The sequence below is a fragment of the Micromys minutus genome (genome assembly GCF_963924665.1).
Source record: "Micromys minutus genome assembly, chromosome: 31".
Taxonomy (NCBI): Eukaryota; Metazoa; Chordata; class Mammalia; order Rodentia; family Muridae; genus Micromys; species Micromys minutus.
This window is the reverse complement of record NC_137966.1, coordinates 11,071,253-11,089,176: the sequence shown is the minus strand read 5'-3', so window position 1 is coordinate 11,089,176 and position 17,924 is coordinate 11,071,253. Positions and strand designations below refer to the sequence as shown.

Sequence of the window (17,924 nt, the reverse complement as noted above, 5' to 3'; positions counted from 1 at the left end):
CATGGATGAAAGGAAAGGTTTCTCACTTATTATGTAGACGCGCTTGCCTTCCTTTCTTGTCCCTACCACACCAACTTGCCCTTCTTGGCCTCCGTGGAGTTTCTCTCTACAACATACTTATCTGAGTTAAAGCTACAGAGAAAAAGAGGAGGTCTGACAGGACGCCCAAATAAGCACTTCCTCCCACTCACCTTTGAACTTTGGAGGCACCCCAGCTGAACAGCAGAGCAGAGAATCAAAGCAAGAAGACTTGAAGAGAAATTGTCAGCCATAAGGAAGTGGAAAATATTACCAGTCCTCAACTTGCTTAGGGCAGCTCACTCAAGTTTTCCTCCTGTGTTATTCATGGATGGGGGAGGTGAGAACTGTGTCCAGGATGGGTGGGAGGGAACTCGCAGTGACTTTGGAGACAGTGGTTATCTGGAGAAAGGCTGGGATGGGACAGGGTAAGTCCATTTTCGCTATCTCTTATTCTAGAGCCACAAGGAGTACTAGAAAGTACTGGACCACACCTCATGGCAATGGCTTGGGGTCCTCCCCCTTCTTCCCCGTGCTTTTTGGAAGGTGTTCTTTATTCTGTGCCATAATAAAGTATCACGTGCCATAGTATGGGTATCACGTGTCATAGTATGAGTATCATGTGTCATAGTATGAGTATCATGTGTCATAGTATGGGTATCATGTGCCATAGTATGAGTATCATGTGTCATAGTATGAGTATCATGTGTCATAGTATGGGTATCATGTGCCATAGTATGGGTATCACGTGCCATAGTATGGGTATCACGTGTCACAGTATGGGTATCATGTGCCATAGTATGAGTATCACGTGTCATAGTATGGGTATCATGTGCCATAGTATGGGTATCATGTGTCATAGTATGGGTATCACGTGCCATAGTATGGGTATCACGTGTCACAGTATGGGTATCACGTGCCATAGTATGGGTATCATGTGTCATAGTATGGGTATCATGTGCCATAGTATGGGTATCACGTGTCATAGTATGGTTATCACGTGCCATAGTATGGGTATCATGTGCCATAGTATGAGTATCACGTGTCATAGTATGAGTATCATGTGTCATAGTATGGGTATCATGTGTCATAGTATGGGTATCATGTGTCATAGTATGGGTATCATGTGTCATAGTATGGGTATCATGTGTCATAGTATGGGTATCATGTGTCATAGTATGGGTATCATGTGTCATAGTATGAGTATCATGTGCCATAGTATGGGTATCATGTGTCATAGTATGAGTATCATGTGTCATAGTATGGGTATCATGTGTCATAGTATGGGTATCATGTGTCATAGTATGAGTATCATGTGCCATAGTATGGGTATCATGTGTCATAGTATGGGTATCACGTGCCATAGTATGGGTATCACATGTCATAGTATGAGTATCATGTGCCCTGCAGCTTCCTGGCTCCTCATGCTTTTTGTCATTCGGAATGATTCTACGCACAGGCACCATCTCTATTGTCTGCCTCTAAGAATGATGGGAAGAACTTCCCTTAGCCTCTGCCTTAAGAAGGTAAACATATTCTCACCTGTGACATCCCTACTCTCCTCTTTTCTCCGGCCCCGATAGGACAGTTACCCAAGTTCCTACCTCCCAAGCCACATACAGGAGCAGCAGCTTCCTGGTCTCTTTTAATAAATTGCCCTTTTTCTTGACTCTAAAACTAGTCAGTAAGAAGGTGGTTATCACTTCTGACCCATGCTTCTGCTGTGGGTAGAGGGAGAGAGGTGGGTGGGTGCTGTACATCTAGGCTTGGTGGTGTGAGGAACGGAGGAAAAGGAATGAACCTCCAGTGTTTGTCCCTAGGTTCTAACAGTCAGACATACTGCAAGTACTGCTTTCTTTTCCAAAGCTTCTCGATTCCTGTTCCATGAGCCCCCGACACTGTCACTTGCTGAAGGCTGTCTTTGTGATGTTCATATTGTGATTGGTGCTCTGTGTCTGAAGATTCTATAACCAAATGCTCATCCAACAGTAGACGGGAAATGGTTTTAAAAGTTGGCTCCAACCTTAACATGGATAGCGTTTCTTTTCCTTGCCATCGTCCCCTAAGCAAGTGGATACATAGAGTGTTTGTTGGTGTTACTATTATCAGTCTAGTGATGGCTCAAAGTAGATGAGAGGCTGAGTATGTGTTATATAAAAGAACTACACCATCTTACATAAGGAACTCTGACAGATCCTGGAGTCAGTCTCTTCCATTGGTTAGCCTTTCAACTTGCTTCTTCATAAGCACTAGTTTTCTCTACCTAGTTGAAGGTAAAGACTGGTTGTCCCTTCACAAGAGTCTCCTTTGCTTTTAATGTTGGGCCTTCTGTGGTCCCCACTTGCTTCTCTGCTTCATGCTCACACCCAAGAGAACAAGACCTTGACGTGAGCCCAGGTCTTGTCATTCTGATACCACAGCCATCTTGGGTTAAGTGCAAAGGCTTGCCTATCTTTCATGTAAAGAGACCAGTTTGGAATAAATGAGTTGACACATGGTCATTGGCATTCTCCTGGTTTCCTGAAAGCTTTTCTGTCCATAAGAGCCGCCCTGACTTGGAAGTTTCTAGAACACTTGTGCCAGACATAGGAGATGTGAAGCTTAAAATTACTGGGAAATCACCCAGGGGTGGGAAAAGTCTCAGGCCTGAGACAAATTTTGCCTTTGATCATCTGCTATCCCCCAACCACTGAGATATGGGCCTGTGGTACAATGGGCAGGGAACACATTGGAAAATTTCATATCAGCAACTCACTAGCTTTCTGTAGGCTGCAATCCATAAACTGTTCCTTATGCATACAGGGCTCTGCAGACAGGCCTGAAGTGAATCTTAACTCCATTCTGGGCATTGACAAAGCATTGCAGATCTCTGAGGAGACAAAGTGCAAGGGACAGTGGCTCTGGACTCAGGGACATTCTGGAAAAGACTGGGCTGTACCATCTTCTGGAGAAGCAAGCAGGTGCAGGTCATTGCTCTCCTCTGTGTAGTAGGAACAATAACTGTGCCAACCATAGGGAGGGGTGGTGTAAAGGTCTCACACATCCCTGACACACTGGAGGGGCTTCCTGTGCCCTCACGCCTCTACTACATTCATTGTCATTGTCCTGGTCCCTGGCTGCCATGGTTACACTGTTACTTATCCCTTTGGATTGCTCATCTTGGCCTCTTTTTATTGGATGATTTTTTTTTCCTGAAGGGGTGTAATGTTCAACAATTAAATACTTTATTCTATCTATACCTTTATTTTATCTATACTTTTCTGTTGTCTTTTAACCCTGAGTTGGGGGAGTAATATTAAAAACAGGACAACCCCCAAACACACACACACTCACACACATATACACGCACACGCACTATTGCTTTTGCTTTAAAAGATGATCGGCGATGTTTCTTTTCACAGAATTTATTTTGACTTTGATTGATTGGTTAATTGGTTGGTTGATCCGGAGTCCTCACCTCTCCACTCCAGTCTCCAGTTCATTCCACGATGTCTTCTTCACTTAAAAGTGAAATCTCTCCATTTTCAAATGGCTGCCGTGCTGCTGCTGATTTGAATGGTGAGGAATGTCTCTCACTTGGAAGGGAGCTTTGGAGAAGCAGGACAGTGGTCCACTAAGCATCCTGTAAGCTACCCTGGAGCCTCCTGCAGGTCACCATCATGGAGCACGTTTCACGGACTGGGCCTGGCACTACATCTGCATCTCATTTAAGCTCACAATGAGGTACTTTGACAGCTACTAGAGGCAGCAGGGCCTCCTGGAGTATAGAGAAAATGGAAGTCATACAGGACTAAAGCACATGTGTGTGTCAGTGTGTTCCTATGTGTGTAGTCATGTGTGCATACATACATATGGAATACTGGCTAACTTGTGATTAAAGGTTGCTTTGCTGCACCAAAATATGCTTTTAACCTAGATTCCCATCTCCTATCTCCAGGCAATACACCCTTTGCTTAGACATGATAGAATCAATAGCAAATGTCATGTATGACAAAAAAAAAAAAATGGTAGACACACCGTAAGGCAAGGAAGTACTGTGTATAGAGGGTGTGCTATTGATAACAACAATTCTTTCTAACTGTTAGTCCTCACATTTGCCTAAAAATGCATCAAAATTTTATGCTTATAACCCCTCTGTTTCCTTGCCTTGCAGATATGGAAACGATCTACTTGACTGTGACTCCATGCTTGGGACTACAGTCCATAACCATCCACATCATATATGGAGCTGGTCCTCTGCCCTGTATCATCCTTTACCACTCCTGGCTGCTAAGGATCCAGGCATCAGAACACAATGAAGTGGCTGGAGGATGCTCAGCTTTTGATAAGAACAAACTGGTGGGGAAGAAGGTCAGAAAACAGTGAGAGACCATCTTCTGTCTCTTACAGTCCACTAATGGGTGAAATTATAGATAATTTTAGGGAACTGTCAAAAAGAGATGCTTATCTGCAAAGACGCGGCCAAGCACAAATATGGTGTCCAGCCTTGGGTGTCTGCAATTCTAATGGATAAAACCATATTTGAACTGACACTGTTGTTCTTACTTGCCTGGGGTGTCTGGGCTAGTGGAGAATTATCAATTCTCTCTCTGCTCTCTGCTCTCTACATTGTGAGCCCCAAGAGCTGTCCTTCCTTGTTTACTTATTTAGAAGGCAGCAGAGGAAGTGGTAAAGGAAACTAGCTGAGTCGTTTTCTGAGAAGAGACCATATTTGTTCACAGGGGAAACCGCTGCTTTTGGGGATCTGGCTACAGCAGAAAAGACTCCTGTTCAGCAAGGGTGTTCCCGAGGGTATCTGGAAATCCGAAGAGCCAAGGACATCTCAGTGCTCTGGACCGGGGTATTTTCTCTGTCCATGGCTGCAGCACCTCTCTCCAGTTTGTGAGCCTCTCCCTGAAGAGCAGCCATGGCCTTAAAGAATGTCCCCTTTCGCTCAGAGGTCTTAGCCTGGAACCCAGACAACCTCGCTGATTATTTCAGAAAGGTGGGTCTTTGACTTTCATGCTTCTGGTTCGGCTGGTGTGCCTTCGGCTGGATGGACGTAGATTAGAGGTAGAATCTGGACAGATTGTGGAAGCTGTATGGGAGACAGACAGACATTGCTTTCTTGGTAATGTGTCCCGAAGAGAAGGATAGGGGAGGGGGCCCTCAGCTGCACAAGTCCCTAATACATACCGCCAATGCATCTAGTGCTCTAAGGTTGTATCTTGTCAGACACAACCCACAGTCACGGGACCTCAGTGTTACCGTATTAACAATCTGCACTGACAGCGTTGTGTTGTAACAACATCATTATTTTGCTCAGCTGAAAAGTGAGCAACTCCAGGAGGTTAAGTGGCTCAAAGCTCTCGAGTCTTCTGCAATTAGGTTGGATTGCTTTCAGGCCTATTTTGCTTTAAAGCACATGCGCTGGGGTGCAGAGGCTTACTGTGGTAAAGGCTGCTTACTAGAAAGGAAGATAGTGAGTCCCGAGGGAAGGACAGAGATCTGGATGAACACTGGTATTTTGACATCTATTGTTCATGATCCTGTAATAGGGCTAGAGTCTTTTTGTTGGCTAGGGCCTCACTGGAGCTTTATGAGAATCCTGGAAAGCTGTCCAGAAAGCAGACATGGGCCATAGAATAGTTAGGGACACAGAGACAAGTTCAGAAGACTTAGAAGTCAGGCTGGACCAATGTTCTACTGTCCTGATTTCCAGGATAGGAGTAGAGATTCGAAAGTTTTTATTAATTGCTAATGGTGATCGCATATCTGCGTAGGCATATCCCAAGTCATTAAACTCTTAGGCACCCATGCCAAAGAGGTAAGCGATCTTATGAAAGACATGAGCTTCTATTGTTTATATCCCTGTAGACTGGCTTCAAATTCCACTAATGTTTCAGGCAGTAATGAAGATGATGTTTTAAAGCTAAGATCATAGATTCCATCTACTCTGGCTTCTATTTTTCTAAAGAAATAGAGACCCAAGAGGATAAAAGAGGCCCCTTGGGGCATATAGACAAACCTGTAATCTTTATAGTGGTTCCTTCCCAACCTACAGTATAAAATGTGAGCATTTTGTACTGGGTGTGGCAGGTAGGAACACTGTACAGAGATCCTGCTGTTTGCCATCTTCTGTAAATCACATTTGGTTACCCCCCCAAATAAGGTCATTACAAACTTTCAACACTGTGGATGGAAATGTGATTAGGCAATTGACTTTTGAGGCATGTTTTTGAAATACTTTTCTCAACTAGAAACCAAGTAAGTTAGGGCAGAAAGGCACAGTTTGCCATGGCACAGTGAAGACCTGAATTAGTTCAATAGAGCAGAGAGAATGGGGGTTGAAAATTAAGGCACGGAAGTCTTCGGAAGAACTAGGGAACATAGAAAAGCCCCATATTCAAGTGTAACTAGGGAATTATGTAATCCCATGGTGCCACAAATAATGTGTGGGTCAAGTTCCCTCCTGTGCAGGGTGGGCCTGTGGTACAAAGACAACAGGCCTTGTCTTCTAGAGGGAAAGAAACAAGGGTAGAAGCAAGAAAGCTAGGGATGGGGACAGTGGCAATCCTAGAAGGGCCACCTGCCTACCAGAGACACAGATGAGAACCTTCAGATGTTGAGCTCAGCGATCCCCAGAGAAAGCATGCTGTGAAATGACCACCGAGTCACTTAAGAATGCTCTTGGGGATCAGTGTGCATTTAAATGGTTGAACAGCAAGTGTAATTTCTACAGAAGCAGTAGTGTTGGGTAACTGTGACTTCTTTCTACCCAGCGTTTGGAGTCAGACATGCCTTGGTTTAAATGTGCCCTTTCCACTAGCTTGGGGACTTCTTTTTGTTGCTCAGCCTCTTGATTCCTTAAATTCCTAACCAGTGAAAGAAAGGCTGGAACAGTAACTAACCAGATGCGATGGAGATGAGCTGGGAAGGAAACGTGTGGGAGGCACTGAGTTCTATGTTTGATTGTCCTGCTTTTCTAACCAGCACCTGATGGGGAAACTCAGACAGCCTGGGGAGACTTTGTGTCATTTTGCCTCAGATATGTGTGTCTTGCAATAATGTGCATGTCCTTAACTCCTCCACTTGGCCTGGCAGGAGAGTATTCCTGGGCCATGTAGTATCATCACTGGCTCATGGCCATGTGTTCCAACCCTGTTGGGTTTCTACCTCAGCATGTGATCTTAAGCCAGACTATTCTCTCTGAGCTTTAGTCAAAGCCGTCTGTAAAGCTGAGTAACCACTCGCCTATTGGGTGCCTATCAGTCTTGGCTGCTAATCAAAATTACTGGGATGCTTGTTAAAACACAAGTTCTAGATCCCAAGATGGCATCAAATGTCCGGGTTCCAGGCTAGAACCACTCTAGCTTTGGTTTAGAGTCATAAACAGTACTCTACAAAACCAGCAATCCATCTGAGAGTGATCACAGTGAATTGAACTAAAGGAAGCTGACAGTTCTAAGATCCTGGCATGTGGGTCAAGGAGACAGCAGGGTACCGCAGATGCTACCTGCTTTCAACATTGACCTATAAATCAGCTTCCTGAGTGCAATGCTTATGCTGTCCCTCCAAACCAGGACGTGACAACAATTATACTTTAAAATTATTATTATTGAGACAGGTCCTGGGGGGATAGTCCAGCTTGTTTTAGACTGACAATGATCCCATCCCCCTGCCTCAGTCTCCTGGGTGTTAAGACTGGAGGCATGTGCCATCACACCCTATTTACCTTATTCTTATTTTGTCATAAGATACTGATTTTAAAATTCTCCCCAAAGAAGATCAAAGTGCTTACAAGAAGAGTCTAAGGTCCCCAGAGAAAAATGTTTTACTATAAATATTCCAGACCTCAATCCTGAAGGTGTTTTAGATGTGAATTTTTTTTTTTTTTTTGTGCTGTTGAGGACAAGGTGAGGAGAGTGCACACCACAGTCATAGGTTAACTTTGAAAATGAACTGAGACCTTACAAACACTTACTCCTCTTAATTTCACCACTCTGTTCTAAGAATTTGACTTCAACCATTTACCGACATTTAAAAAAGTGAGTAAATGAATGACCACTGTGGGGTACACGTTATCTGGATGGTGTATTCGGCTGACTCCTGATAACATGCCACATGCACTTAAGTAAGTGACACTGTTACTCAAAGGCTACTCTTGGTGGAAACACTAAAGCTGTGCTCCGAGGCTCGGTTGTCACCTATGTCACCTCCCACTCATGCAACACTCTGTGTTTCTCATCCATCACCCACAAAACTTGGGGGTGGAGTGACTTACAGCTGGCTTGGGCCTGCCACACGCAGACCACCCAGTGCTGACTAGCAGCTGCTGATCTCACTGCTGAGCTGGAAGCCTGGGAAATGACCTGAACATTCAGTGGTTAAAAATTATGGGGGTGAGCCAGGACACAGGTCTTTAAAACAAGTTTGTCATGGTACCAGACAGGGCTTATGTTATTGCTCTGGGTCATTTAAGAGAAAAAAAAAGTCACTGTAACAAGACTGAATGTGAGTTGATTCCTTCATCATGCTCAGAAGTAGACTAGGTTATTTAAATTACTGAACGAGTTACCAAGAGAATCTTTGGGGGCAGAAGACAGGGGTCTGGTGTTTGCTTTCTTTTGTCAATTCCTTTCTGCTCTCTTGACTACTGTGTGACCATTTTTCTTGGGCTTTAAAGGCAATGTCTTTCCAGAGGTTCCAGTCCCCAGGACTAGAGAGCAACCTTTCTCTATTTCAGAGAGTCCAAGGGGGTAGGTAGTAAGAACATGGTTAAGGTGGAAACTAGGCCCCTCTGTTAGACAAATGATCAGGAAGGGGCCAGCTAGCCACAAGTACCACAAATTGCCAAGCTCAGGGGAGGCACGTTGCGGGGACACATGAGAGTCTGTGGCACTGATGGCACCTTGCTCTTTTCTGTGCAGCTGAACTACAGGGACTGTGAGAAGGCTGTGAAGAAATACCACATTGATGGCGCTCGGTTTTTGGTAAGCTCTCTCCAGTCTTACCCACTGAAACCAAGAATATGCTATGCTCTGCCCAACAGCTGCAGGGTTAACTGGTCTACCTAGTCCCTATCATCAATGTCTGTGGTCAGTGCCTCACAAAACCCTTTGTTTTGACTAAAGTGTTGGTAACTCTTTCACCAGCTCTCAATGCCCTGTTTAGAAACCTTGTCAGCTCTTAAATAGACAGCAAGCTATACCCCAAAGACATGCTGATTTTACCCACCCACCCTCAATACACACACAGAGTTACACTTTGAAATTCTACTCAACCGCCATGCACATTCTGAGAAGCCCAAAGTAGGTCACAGGAGATACCAATGAAGAATGGAGATCTTTACTCCTTGTTGCTAACTGTGCATACACCTCCACTGAGTGGACTAAAGGCTAACCAACCTCTTCAGCTCCATTTCCCCCTAACTATAGAATGTGCACACTGACTGTGAAACACACATGTGATGGTGCTATCCCAACTCTAATTCCAAAAGTTTTAACTAAAGGCCCATCATTCAGGTCCACGTTGAGTCCAGACCACTAAAGGGAAAGTGGCCCAGTTCTGATGAGGGCAAAGAAACTTGGCTATCAGGGAGGCGGTTGTCAAATTGTATGTCAATGTGTCAAAGCAAACAAGCTTGCCATGAGACTTCAAGCTAGTTGAAAGGGACCAAGAAGTCACATGCTACAGATTGCTTGAGTTTTACTGTTGCTATTCTTGTAACAACACTCAGCCTGTATGTTTCATTCTGATGCTTTAGCACTGAGAAAAGAGACACTATTCTGAGTACAGGGTAAGGGCAATATCTTTGTAGAGCTTTGTTTTATGGTTGCCCTGCCGTCTTGGCTGATCTGGATTAAGTATTTGTCCCCTGACCGTTATTCCTCTTTGCTTCCACCTCTGACGACTGAACATGCTGTGCAGGGTCACAGTGGGAGGGGGATAGTAATGGCACTTCTTGCCTCTGTGACTTTCCTCTCAATAACCTCTGTGAGTGTCGGACCTGAAGTGACTGAAAGGATGATTGTTTCCTCCCTCGACAGATGGTATCTGAACATCTGTTTCTGTTTGTTTCTGGGACCTATTAGCCCTTCGGAGAAATGAGCACACCCAACTCAACCTGTGAACAGCATGGGGTAAAAAGGGGGCAAGAAGAGCCAGAGAACAGGGAGTAGAACCCAGTGCCTGCCCCAGAGGCTGGGGTATTTAGAAATGCACCATCCAGCATGGGTACTTTGGCTATACTTTGGAAATCTTGATTCAAGCTCTACTTATTCATCTCAAGTCTGTACTAGCTCTGGACTATCCAGGACCATTCTACTACTGAATCACCAGTGCTTGCAATTCATGTTCCCTTCTTCCTTCTTTCCTTCCTTTTCTCCCTCTCTTCCTTCCTTGGTGCGAGAACTAGTTGACTTGCCAAATCTGCTGTAATGCCACTTTTGTTTAACACCGAGAAGAGAGGAGTATTTTTCAGGTGATAAATGCCAAGCTGGAATTTGGGAAGATGTAAGAAAAGAAGGGGTGCACTCAATAGGTTAAGTGGGGAGGTATGAGGTTTTTCTCAAGCAAGAAAATGCACAGTCTCAAGGATGAGAGACTTCTGGAGGCAGTCCTAAACTTAGGCTCCATTCAGCCTATGGAGAGCCTGGGAGTCTTGAGCTAATCATTCCAAGCTGACCTCTCCACCTCTAGGTACTGTATGTATGTGATAGGCCAGAGGAAGAGGGGGAAGGTAGAGAGCAAATGGTTCATGGTGCTTAGTGAATGTGTCCTTATCCCCATCTGCAAGGAAACAGTGAAAAATAACCCCTATTATGGTGGTCTCATCCAGTAAACTGCAGATCAGATCTTACTGGCCACATGTGAGTCATGTAACTCCACCATCACCAAGGTAACCTGGGGAGTTGGATGTTTTGCACAAACACATTTTCTGCCCTGAACCAAACTGAAGTTCTAATGGTAATGGTGGCAGAAAGAACGGACATTGTGAGACAAGTGGCCCCATCTGGGAACAGGGGACCTCACCTCCCCACCAGGGACCTGGTTTGTAGCTGTCTTCTCTCTGAATTCCTTTATGAACTCACCATATGCTCATGCTTACAAGATCCACATATCAAACCCCAATAAAGATGAACCCAGGACTGCTGGGGTGGGGGTGGGGGTGTAAGAAGGAGAGGAGAAAGTGACATCACACAGCGAATCTCTTGGAGCTTCTTTCTGTATCTCCTGTCTTCCCTCCCAGCTGCTTCCCACGTTCTAGAAGTCTTTCTTCCCCCACATCCTCCTCTTCTGTCCAGCCATGACCATGCACACCTGCTCCTGTCTCTTTTTCTGCTCTCCCAGCTCATGTTCTCCTCCCATTTGCTTCTGGGTTGTCCCCCTGGAAAACCTTCAGCTCATTGCGCCACACTCTCAAAACAGTCCTGGCTTCCCATCTTCTAGGAATATGGCTGCTTCCTTCATCCTTTTTATAACTGACAGGAACCTGGTCAGGAAATGTACCACAGGTTAATAAGGAATGAGCCTGACACTCCCACAAGCATCTTGTCAAGACACCTCAGCCCCAACTCCTTTAATGACACTAGACCCTAACTACTCCCTTCCCATGCATGACTGAGTGGGAATCTGAACCATGGTGGGGGGGGGAATTAAAGGGAGGAGGCTGCCAAATTTTGCCCATGAAGATATGTTTAGTTTCACAGATTTTCCCCATGTTTGGTTATTAAAGTCCTCTCTGTTTATAATTCGGGGAATTTCAGGAAAAGTTTTAATTATTTCAGGGTTCCCTTTGAAGAAGCAAATCCAAGGGTGACCACAGCTCTCTGTTGTTCCTTTCTGACCCGCCTCATGAGGGCCCTGCCTGTGTGTTTTTAACCTGCCTGCTCCGTGTGTCTTCTTTTCAGAACCTGACAGAAAATGACATTCAGAAGTTTCCTAAGCTGAGGATGCCGTGAGTATACCCTCCTGGTGGGCAGCAGGATGGGAGCAGGTTGAAATAAGGACCTGTTCAGAAGGAAGTCAATCAGGCATACATCAGTGTGGTTTTTAACGGTAAAACTGGTAGGGACTTTGAGGATAATGATGGAGTGTGAGGAAGAAGAGTCACATAATGTGTTAGAAGGAAGTAACAGATCCAGGGCTGCTGGTGGTTGGATGCTTTCTTTACCCAACACAAACTTCAACGCTAGACTGTATGTTTCACTTCCTATCTTTTTGATGGGGTAGCTTGGGCCTATGAGCACAGCATCAAAGTCAAGAAAGCCTACAGTTTCATTGTGGCATCTCTTAGGAGATTTGTTTTATTTTAAAATTATGTGTTTGTGTGTTTGCATGTGGGTATGTGCGTGAGGGTAAAGGTGTGTGTGTAGACCAGACGGATGGCTCAGATCCCCTGGAGCTGGAGTCTCGGGTAGTTGTGAGGCAGCTGATGTAGGTCCTGGGAACAGAACTAACGCTTTCTGTAAGAGCAGTGCATGTTCTTAGCTGCTGAGCCATCTCTCTAGCTCCTCTTTGCATCTTTCTTGACTTGTTGGTTTAGGATTTCAGGACCTCTGGTTCCTGGTTAGTAAAATGAATGTAGACCCATAAATGGCATTATTTTATCTGTCAATATTGACTTCTTAGGTGTAGTGTTAAGAAGAATGTTGAGGAAAAGGAAGTTATGATCAATTAGTAATGTCTACCCTGGGTGGTAAAATGTGATGTAGCAATACATATATTGTGACATGTGTTATTCATTGTCCTGGCAAAGGCCTCACATGCTCAAGAACGGAGGCCAGGCAGTGATGTAAGTGCACAGACTGGAACAGGTTGCAAACAGAAATCCCTCTTGAGTTCTTTGTTTCTGTTGTCCTTGAATACAAATGTCTCCAGAGAAATATATATATGTATATATTTATATATGAACTAATATATATATATATATATATATATATATATATATATATATATAAACTAAAATAAAGATAGGGAATCCTGACTTTAAAGATAACCAACACAAAGGCTGGTAGCTGGTGAGACAGTGGGAAGTTGTATTGACTTCGGAAAACTACATATCCCATGGTCCATCCTGAGAGCAGCTATTTAGCTTTGGTCACTGTGGACCCAATGATGGCTGATTTTCAGATTGATAAAAAAAATAGCTGGAAACATAAGTTCAAGATTTTTATCTTTAACTATTGACTGAGAAGTTTCTAAATATTATGAAAATCAATATGTAGCTCGCCATGAGTTGAACCTACTCTTGGTGTTACTGTGGGTTTGAGGCATCTCCTTTGAGCATTCTCTAGAGTCACTTCTCTTGTTCTATGGACCCAAAGAAAGCAGGAAGATTTCTTAACTAGGTAGGAAGTCCAGGGAAGTTCAAACAAGGAAGGTACACTTAGCCTGGCTTCTGGGCCTCCTTTGTCCAGAAGCACGAAGGAATGAAAGTCTTAAGGGTTCACCCTTGCAGCTGTCAATCTTTGTTAGAACCCCTAGAATTTTTTGTAAGTACATGTGGCTGATTTAAATTAGTTTAATTCTAAGACCCAGTTCTGCCAGGCCACCAGGCATAGGTACATAGCTGTAGGTACGTGGTGACTGCTATACTAGTCCCTCTTCATTTGAGGCTTTGCCTTTTGTGGTTACCATTACCCATTGCATCTGAAAATAGAATAAAATATGAAAAGGCAGGAAGCGAGAGAGAGAGAGAGAGAGAGAGAGAGAGAGAGAGAGAGAGAGAGAGAGAGAATCATTTTATATCAGGCTTAGCACCACCTACATCTTGTGACATATCTGCTGGGGGACCTCCTGTGCACAAGGGTGGTGACTTTATATAGAGAATACATATGCATTTCCACAAGTACATGACCCTTTTAACACAAACCAGGTCCTTGTTAAAAGTCAGGCACATGGGAATCAGGATTGTGGGTCACAGACTTAGCCCTCAGAGTCTTTAGGCTTTGTTCATCCTGTGTTTTGAAGTCATCAAAGGTTTTGAAGAAGTGTTTTTTTTTTCCCCCTCCAAAAACAAATGAGAACCATGTTCCGTTCTGACAGTTCTCAGGCAAATCTGATGCCTGTGCTGCGCTTACCCCATCTCCAGTTTGCAGTCTGGGGCAAAGAGAGCAAGCAAGCCTGAGTCAGATGGATCCTCAAGTTGAGGAAGCAGAGCTGAGACTACAGGAGATGAAAGTCCATTAACCATGTGCCTGAGAGGAGAAAGATGGATAGAAAAAGTTAGGGGAAAATTCCCAGGATCCCTGCCTAGTAGGATGCTGGTCAGTCTATGCATAGCAGGAAACCTGTGTCTGACCTAAAAACCTATCCGGTCAGACAGGTAACAGGAACCGGAGGGTTCAAAATGGGGTCTGTTTCTACCAGCCAGGTACCAGGATGCCCAGGTTCAGTCACCGAGAAGAGAGCACAGAAAGTCCTTGCCTCCAAAGTGAAGAACTGCCAGGCTAAGTGAATCTCAAAAACGAGGCAGAGGTGATGTAGATTGCTTCCAAGTAACTTCACTACATTCTCAAATAAAACGTGTTTATGCAAAAGCATCCATGATTAAACAAAGGCGGTCTGTAGCATCTAATCAGCATCAAGCAAGGAAATAGATGGAAAAGATATGACAGTGGGAGAAAAGAAGCCTATTTTAGCTGCTCCAGATAGGCGGAACTATCGGAAAGGAGTACTGTGGTTGGGCTCCATGAGTTCAGCATCACAAACAGATGTGTGCAGAACTTTAAGCAAGGAAAGAATTTGAGACAATGGGTAAACTGCTGTAGTATCTCCACAAACTAGGTTTTGCAGAATCACATGCCAGTGCCCTAGTTACCAACGGCAACTTGGGGAAACTGGCAGATCATGGTCCAGCATCTAGGAAGCCAAAGATGGAGCTCAAAGCATGTATTTGGATGCAGGAACAGAAGTAGAGACCTTTGAGGGACAAAGAAATTGCTTACCAGCCAGCTCCTAGGCTCATATTCTGGTACTTTTTCTATACACTCCAGACCACTGTCCTCAGGGTGATGGATCTTCTCCATCAATTAGCAACCAAGAAAATGTCCCACGTTCTTGCCTACAGGCAATTGCTTGGAGACAGTTTCTCAGTCCCCTCTTCTCTGTTCTGTTATCTCTAGTTTCTGTCAAGTTGATAAAAAACTAGCAAGATGAGTCATGGAAAATGAACCCAGAGCAAGAGCAATTACCCAAAAATCAAAGGGAGGAGAAAGTATCACAAAGCCAAAGACCATCAGGGAGCCGGGGATGGCTCAGGGCTGGAGTGCTTGCCTAGCAGGCAAGAAAACTCTGGTTTTGCTCTCCAGGCTGGAAGTGGGCAGAGCATCTGGCAGCTATGGGGCCACTTCAGCCAGCTGAGTGTGCAGAACTAGGCTCTCAAATGATGTGCCTGCTGAGCAGAGGAGATACAGAAATAAAAAGCACGAGGAAATACAGCCAAGAAATCCCGGAGTTGGATAAAAGTCCACAGATGCCAGAGGCATCACAAACCCAAGACCCAAGAAACATAAACTCCTGCTCTGTGATGCGTTACCATTGAATTTCCTCAAACCAACTGATGAGCTAGGAATAACCAGTGGGGAGAAAAATCACCTGAGTAGTCGGAGAAGAGAAAGCACATCGAACTCTGGGGTGGGGCTGTGGAGATGGGGGGGTGGGGCTTTTGTCAGGAACTATGTCGCCCAAAAGATCCCTTAAGGAGAATGGCTCAAGATGAGCGCCCAGTGACAAGTTATTTTAGAAAGGAAGGTAGGAACCCTAAGCCGCTTGCTTTGGTTTAGTCTTCAGTATGCTTACTGCTGATGCACAGGTAATCGAAATAGTATGTCTTAATAATTTCTTGTCTGTGAGATTCCTGAGATGATTGGAGGCCTCGAAACATTTGTGCCTTTGGTCAGAGGACAAGAGTGCTGGAAAGGGAGCTATGGGAGGGCAGACAGCTGTTGTATTGTGCTCTGGTGCCTGCTGCAGTTGCTTATCATTAGTACCGTGCCTGGTATACAATAAGTGTGCAGTAAATGTGTATTCTCCAACAGCTGTCGAGATCAGGCAAAACAGGACTTTTCCAGACACATAAAATCTGAAAGCGCTCATCCCAAATGCTGACCCAGTCCACAGCAACTGTTGGATGGAGGGATGAAAGGGCACCTGTTGCTAATGTGTGTCATTGTGGAAGGATGCCAAGTGTCAGAGATGTTGTCCCTGTGCCTGCCAATATATAGTTGGCCCTTTGAGGACATCCTATACAAGTTACTGCTCTGTGAGTACTTCATTTATTCACTGAGATGTCTACAGTGTCTCAAGACTTGTCATTATGGGACTGAAAGGAAAAAGGACAGTTCTGTAACATACTACGCTTACATCCTATTTGGAAAAGCATATAGTAGTCCAATTGCAGCCAGACATAGTGGTGTAGGCCCGTAATCCCAGCAATTGGAGGCAGGAGCAGAAGGGTTAGGAGTTCGAGGCTAGCCTCAGCAACACAAAATAAGTTAGAAATTAGCCTGGGCTATAGGAAACCCTGCTGCCAACAAAGAAAAAGAAAAGTGAAAGAGGGAAAGGAAGATAAGGAGAATTAATAGGAAGAGGGACATATTGTAAAAGCACAGGGGATAGGGCATTCACTGGCACTTCTCCTGAGTCAGAGTCTGGAGCACGTGCAGCTGGTCAGAGAAAAACCAAGAGGCTAATAGGACTAGTTGCTATGTTCAGTTGGCAATTTATGAAGGGCCCATGAGCCTCTGTAAGTGAGAGGTGATGAAGGAAGTGCACCAGGAAGAGCAGTAAGGAAGACTTACATCTCGGGTCTGTCCGGGGAAGTATAAAGGATGACTTAGAGGAGAATCAGATGAGAGCACAGGAGCGAGTTGGATGTGGACATCCTCATACTGGCAAGAGGCTGTAAGGACTCTGGGCACACCGTTTCAGCTCTCTGAGCCTCGGTTTCTCTTCTGTAAGCTAAGGATAATAATGGGACTGACCTCAAAGGGTCGGTGGGGACATTAGAAGAAACATTGGGGAAACAAAACAAACAAACAAATCCACCGAAAAACTGTAAGCTTGTCTTTTATGTGAAACCTTTGTAGGGACTCTTTCCAGTTTAAGAATAGCAAAGGCTCAAGTCTACAGAGTGAGAGGGGTTGATTCTAAAGCTGAATTTGCCTCCTGCCTTCTACAGTAAAGCCACTCCAATAGTCTGAGCCTCAGTTTCCCCATTTGTAGAAGGAGAAAGTAGTAGTTGTCAGGGAGGAAGGAAGATTAAAGTAACATAAATTCCTTTGCTCTGTCTTTATAATAATATAGATGTTTAATAATTACTTTCCCACCATCTTCTATAGAAACTCATTTGTCTTGAACATTGTCCTTTAGGGCAAAAAGAGATCGCAGACAAGTACAATATCGAAGACCACAGGCCTCTGGATGGTTCTATGTCCTTCCCAACGGCCTAAAATACCAGAGTTAAATGGAAAGCCACAACTGGTCGATGCATAGAGAGTGAGAGACTTTGGCATACTCAGTCCTAAATGGAATGTCATCATTTAACCATTTCCCCCAGGGCTCAGGAAGCTAAGGGGTGAAATGATTGTTAAGAGCCAGAGGCAACTCTGACCGTTGGTCGACTCCAAGGAAACAGTTTCTTCTAGATACAAGAGAACTGATACGCATAAGGACTCACAGAGATTATGGCAGCTTGCTCAAATTCTGCATAAGTTCAAGGCAGACAGAGTGCCAGCACTGAGTTAAGAAAATAGACACAGGCTCCCATCTGAACCCAGCCTTAAAGCTATATGCAGTCGACAGCAATGCAGAAAGCAGTTTTCTTCAATGGAGTCTCACTGTGTGTATAAACCACAGTTCAGGGCAGGGCCGGTACCCAGGGGTAGTTAGCCAACACAAGATGAACTCTAAAGTCATTCATA

The 17,924-nt window shown here is 44.5% G+C and overlaps 1 protein-coding gene across 1 annotated transcript in view; it reads left to right on the top strand.

Moving 5' to 3' along the window:
• Positions 1 to 4,924: 4,924 nt before the first annotated feature.
• Positions 4,925 to 17,924, top strand: part of LCP2 (lymphocyte cytosolic protein 2) — a gene marked incomplete at its 5' end in the record, with an annotated part of 42,508 nt that continues 29,508 nt past the window's right edge. Inside the window, 3 exons of the mRNA XM_080942271.1 lie at positions 4,925 to 5,002; positions 8,928 to 8,990; positions 11,910 to 11,956. Coding sequence (XP_080798397.1) covers positions 4,925 to 5,002; positions 8,928 to 8,990; positions 11,910 to 11,956 — 188 coding nt within the window. The remainder of the gene's footprint in view (positions 5,003 to 8,927; positions 8,991 to 11,909; positions 11,957 to 17,924) is intronic.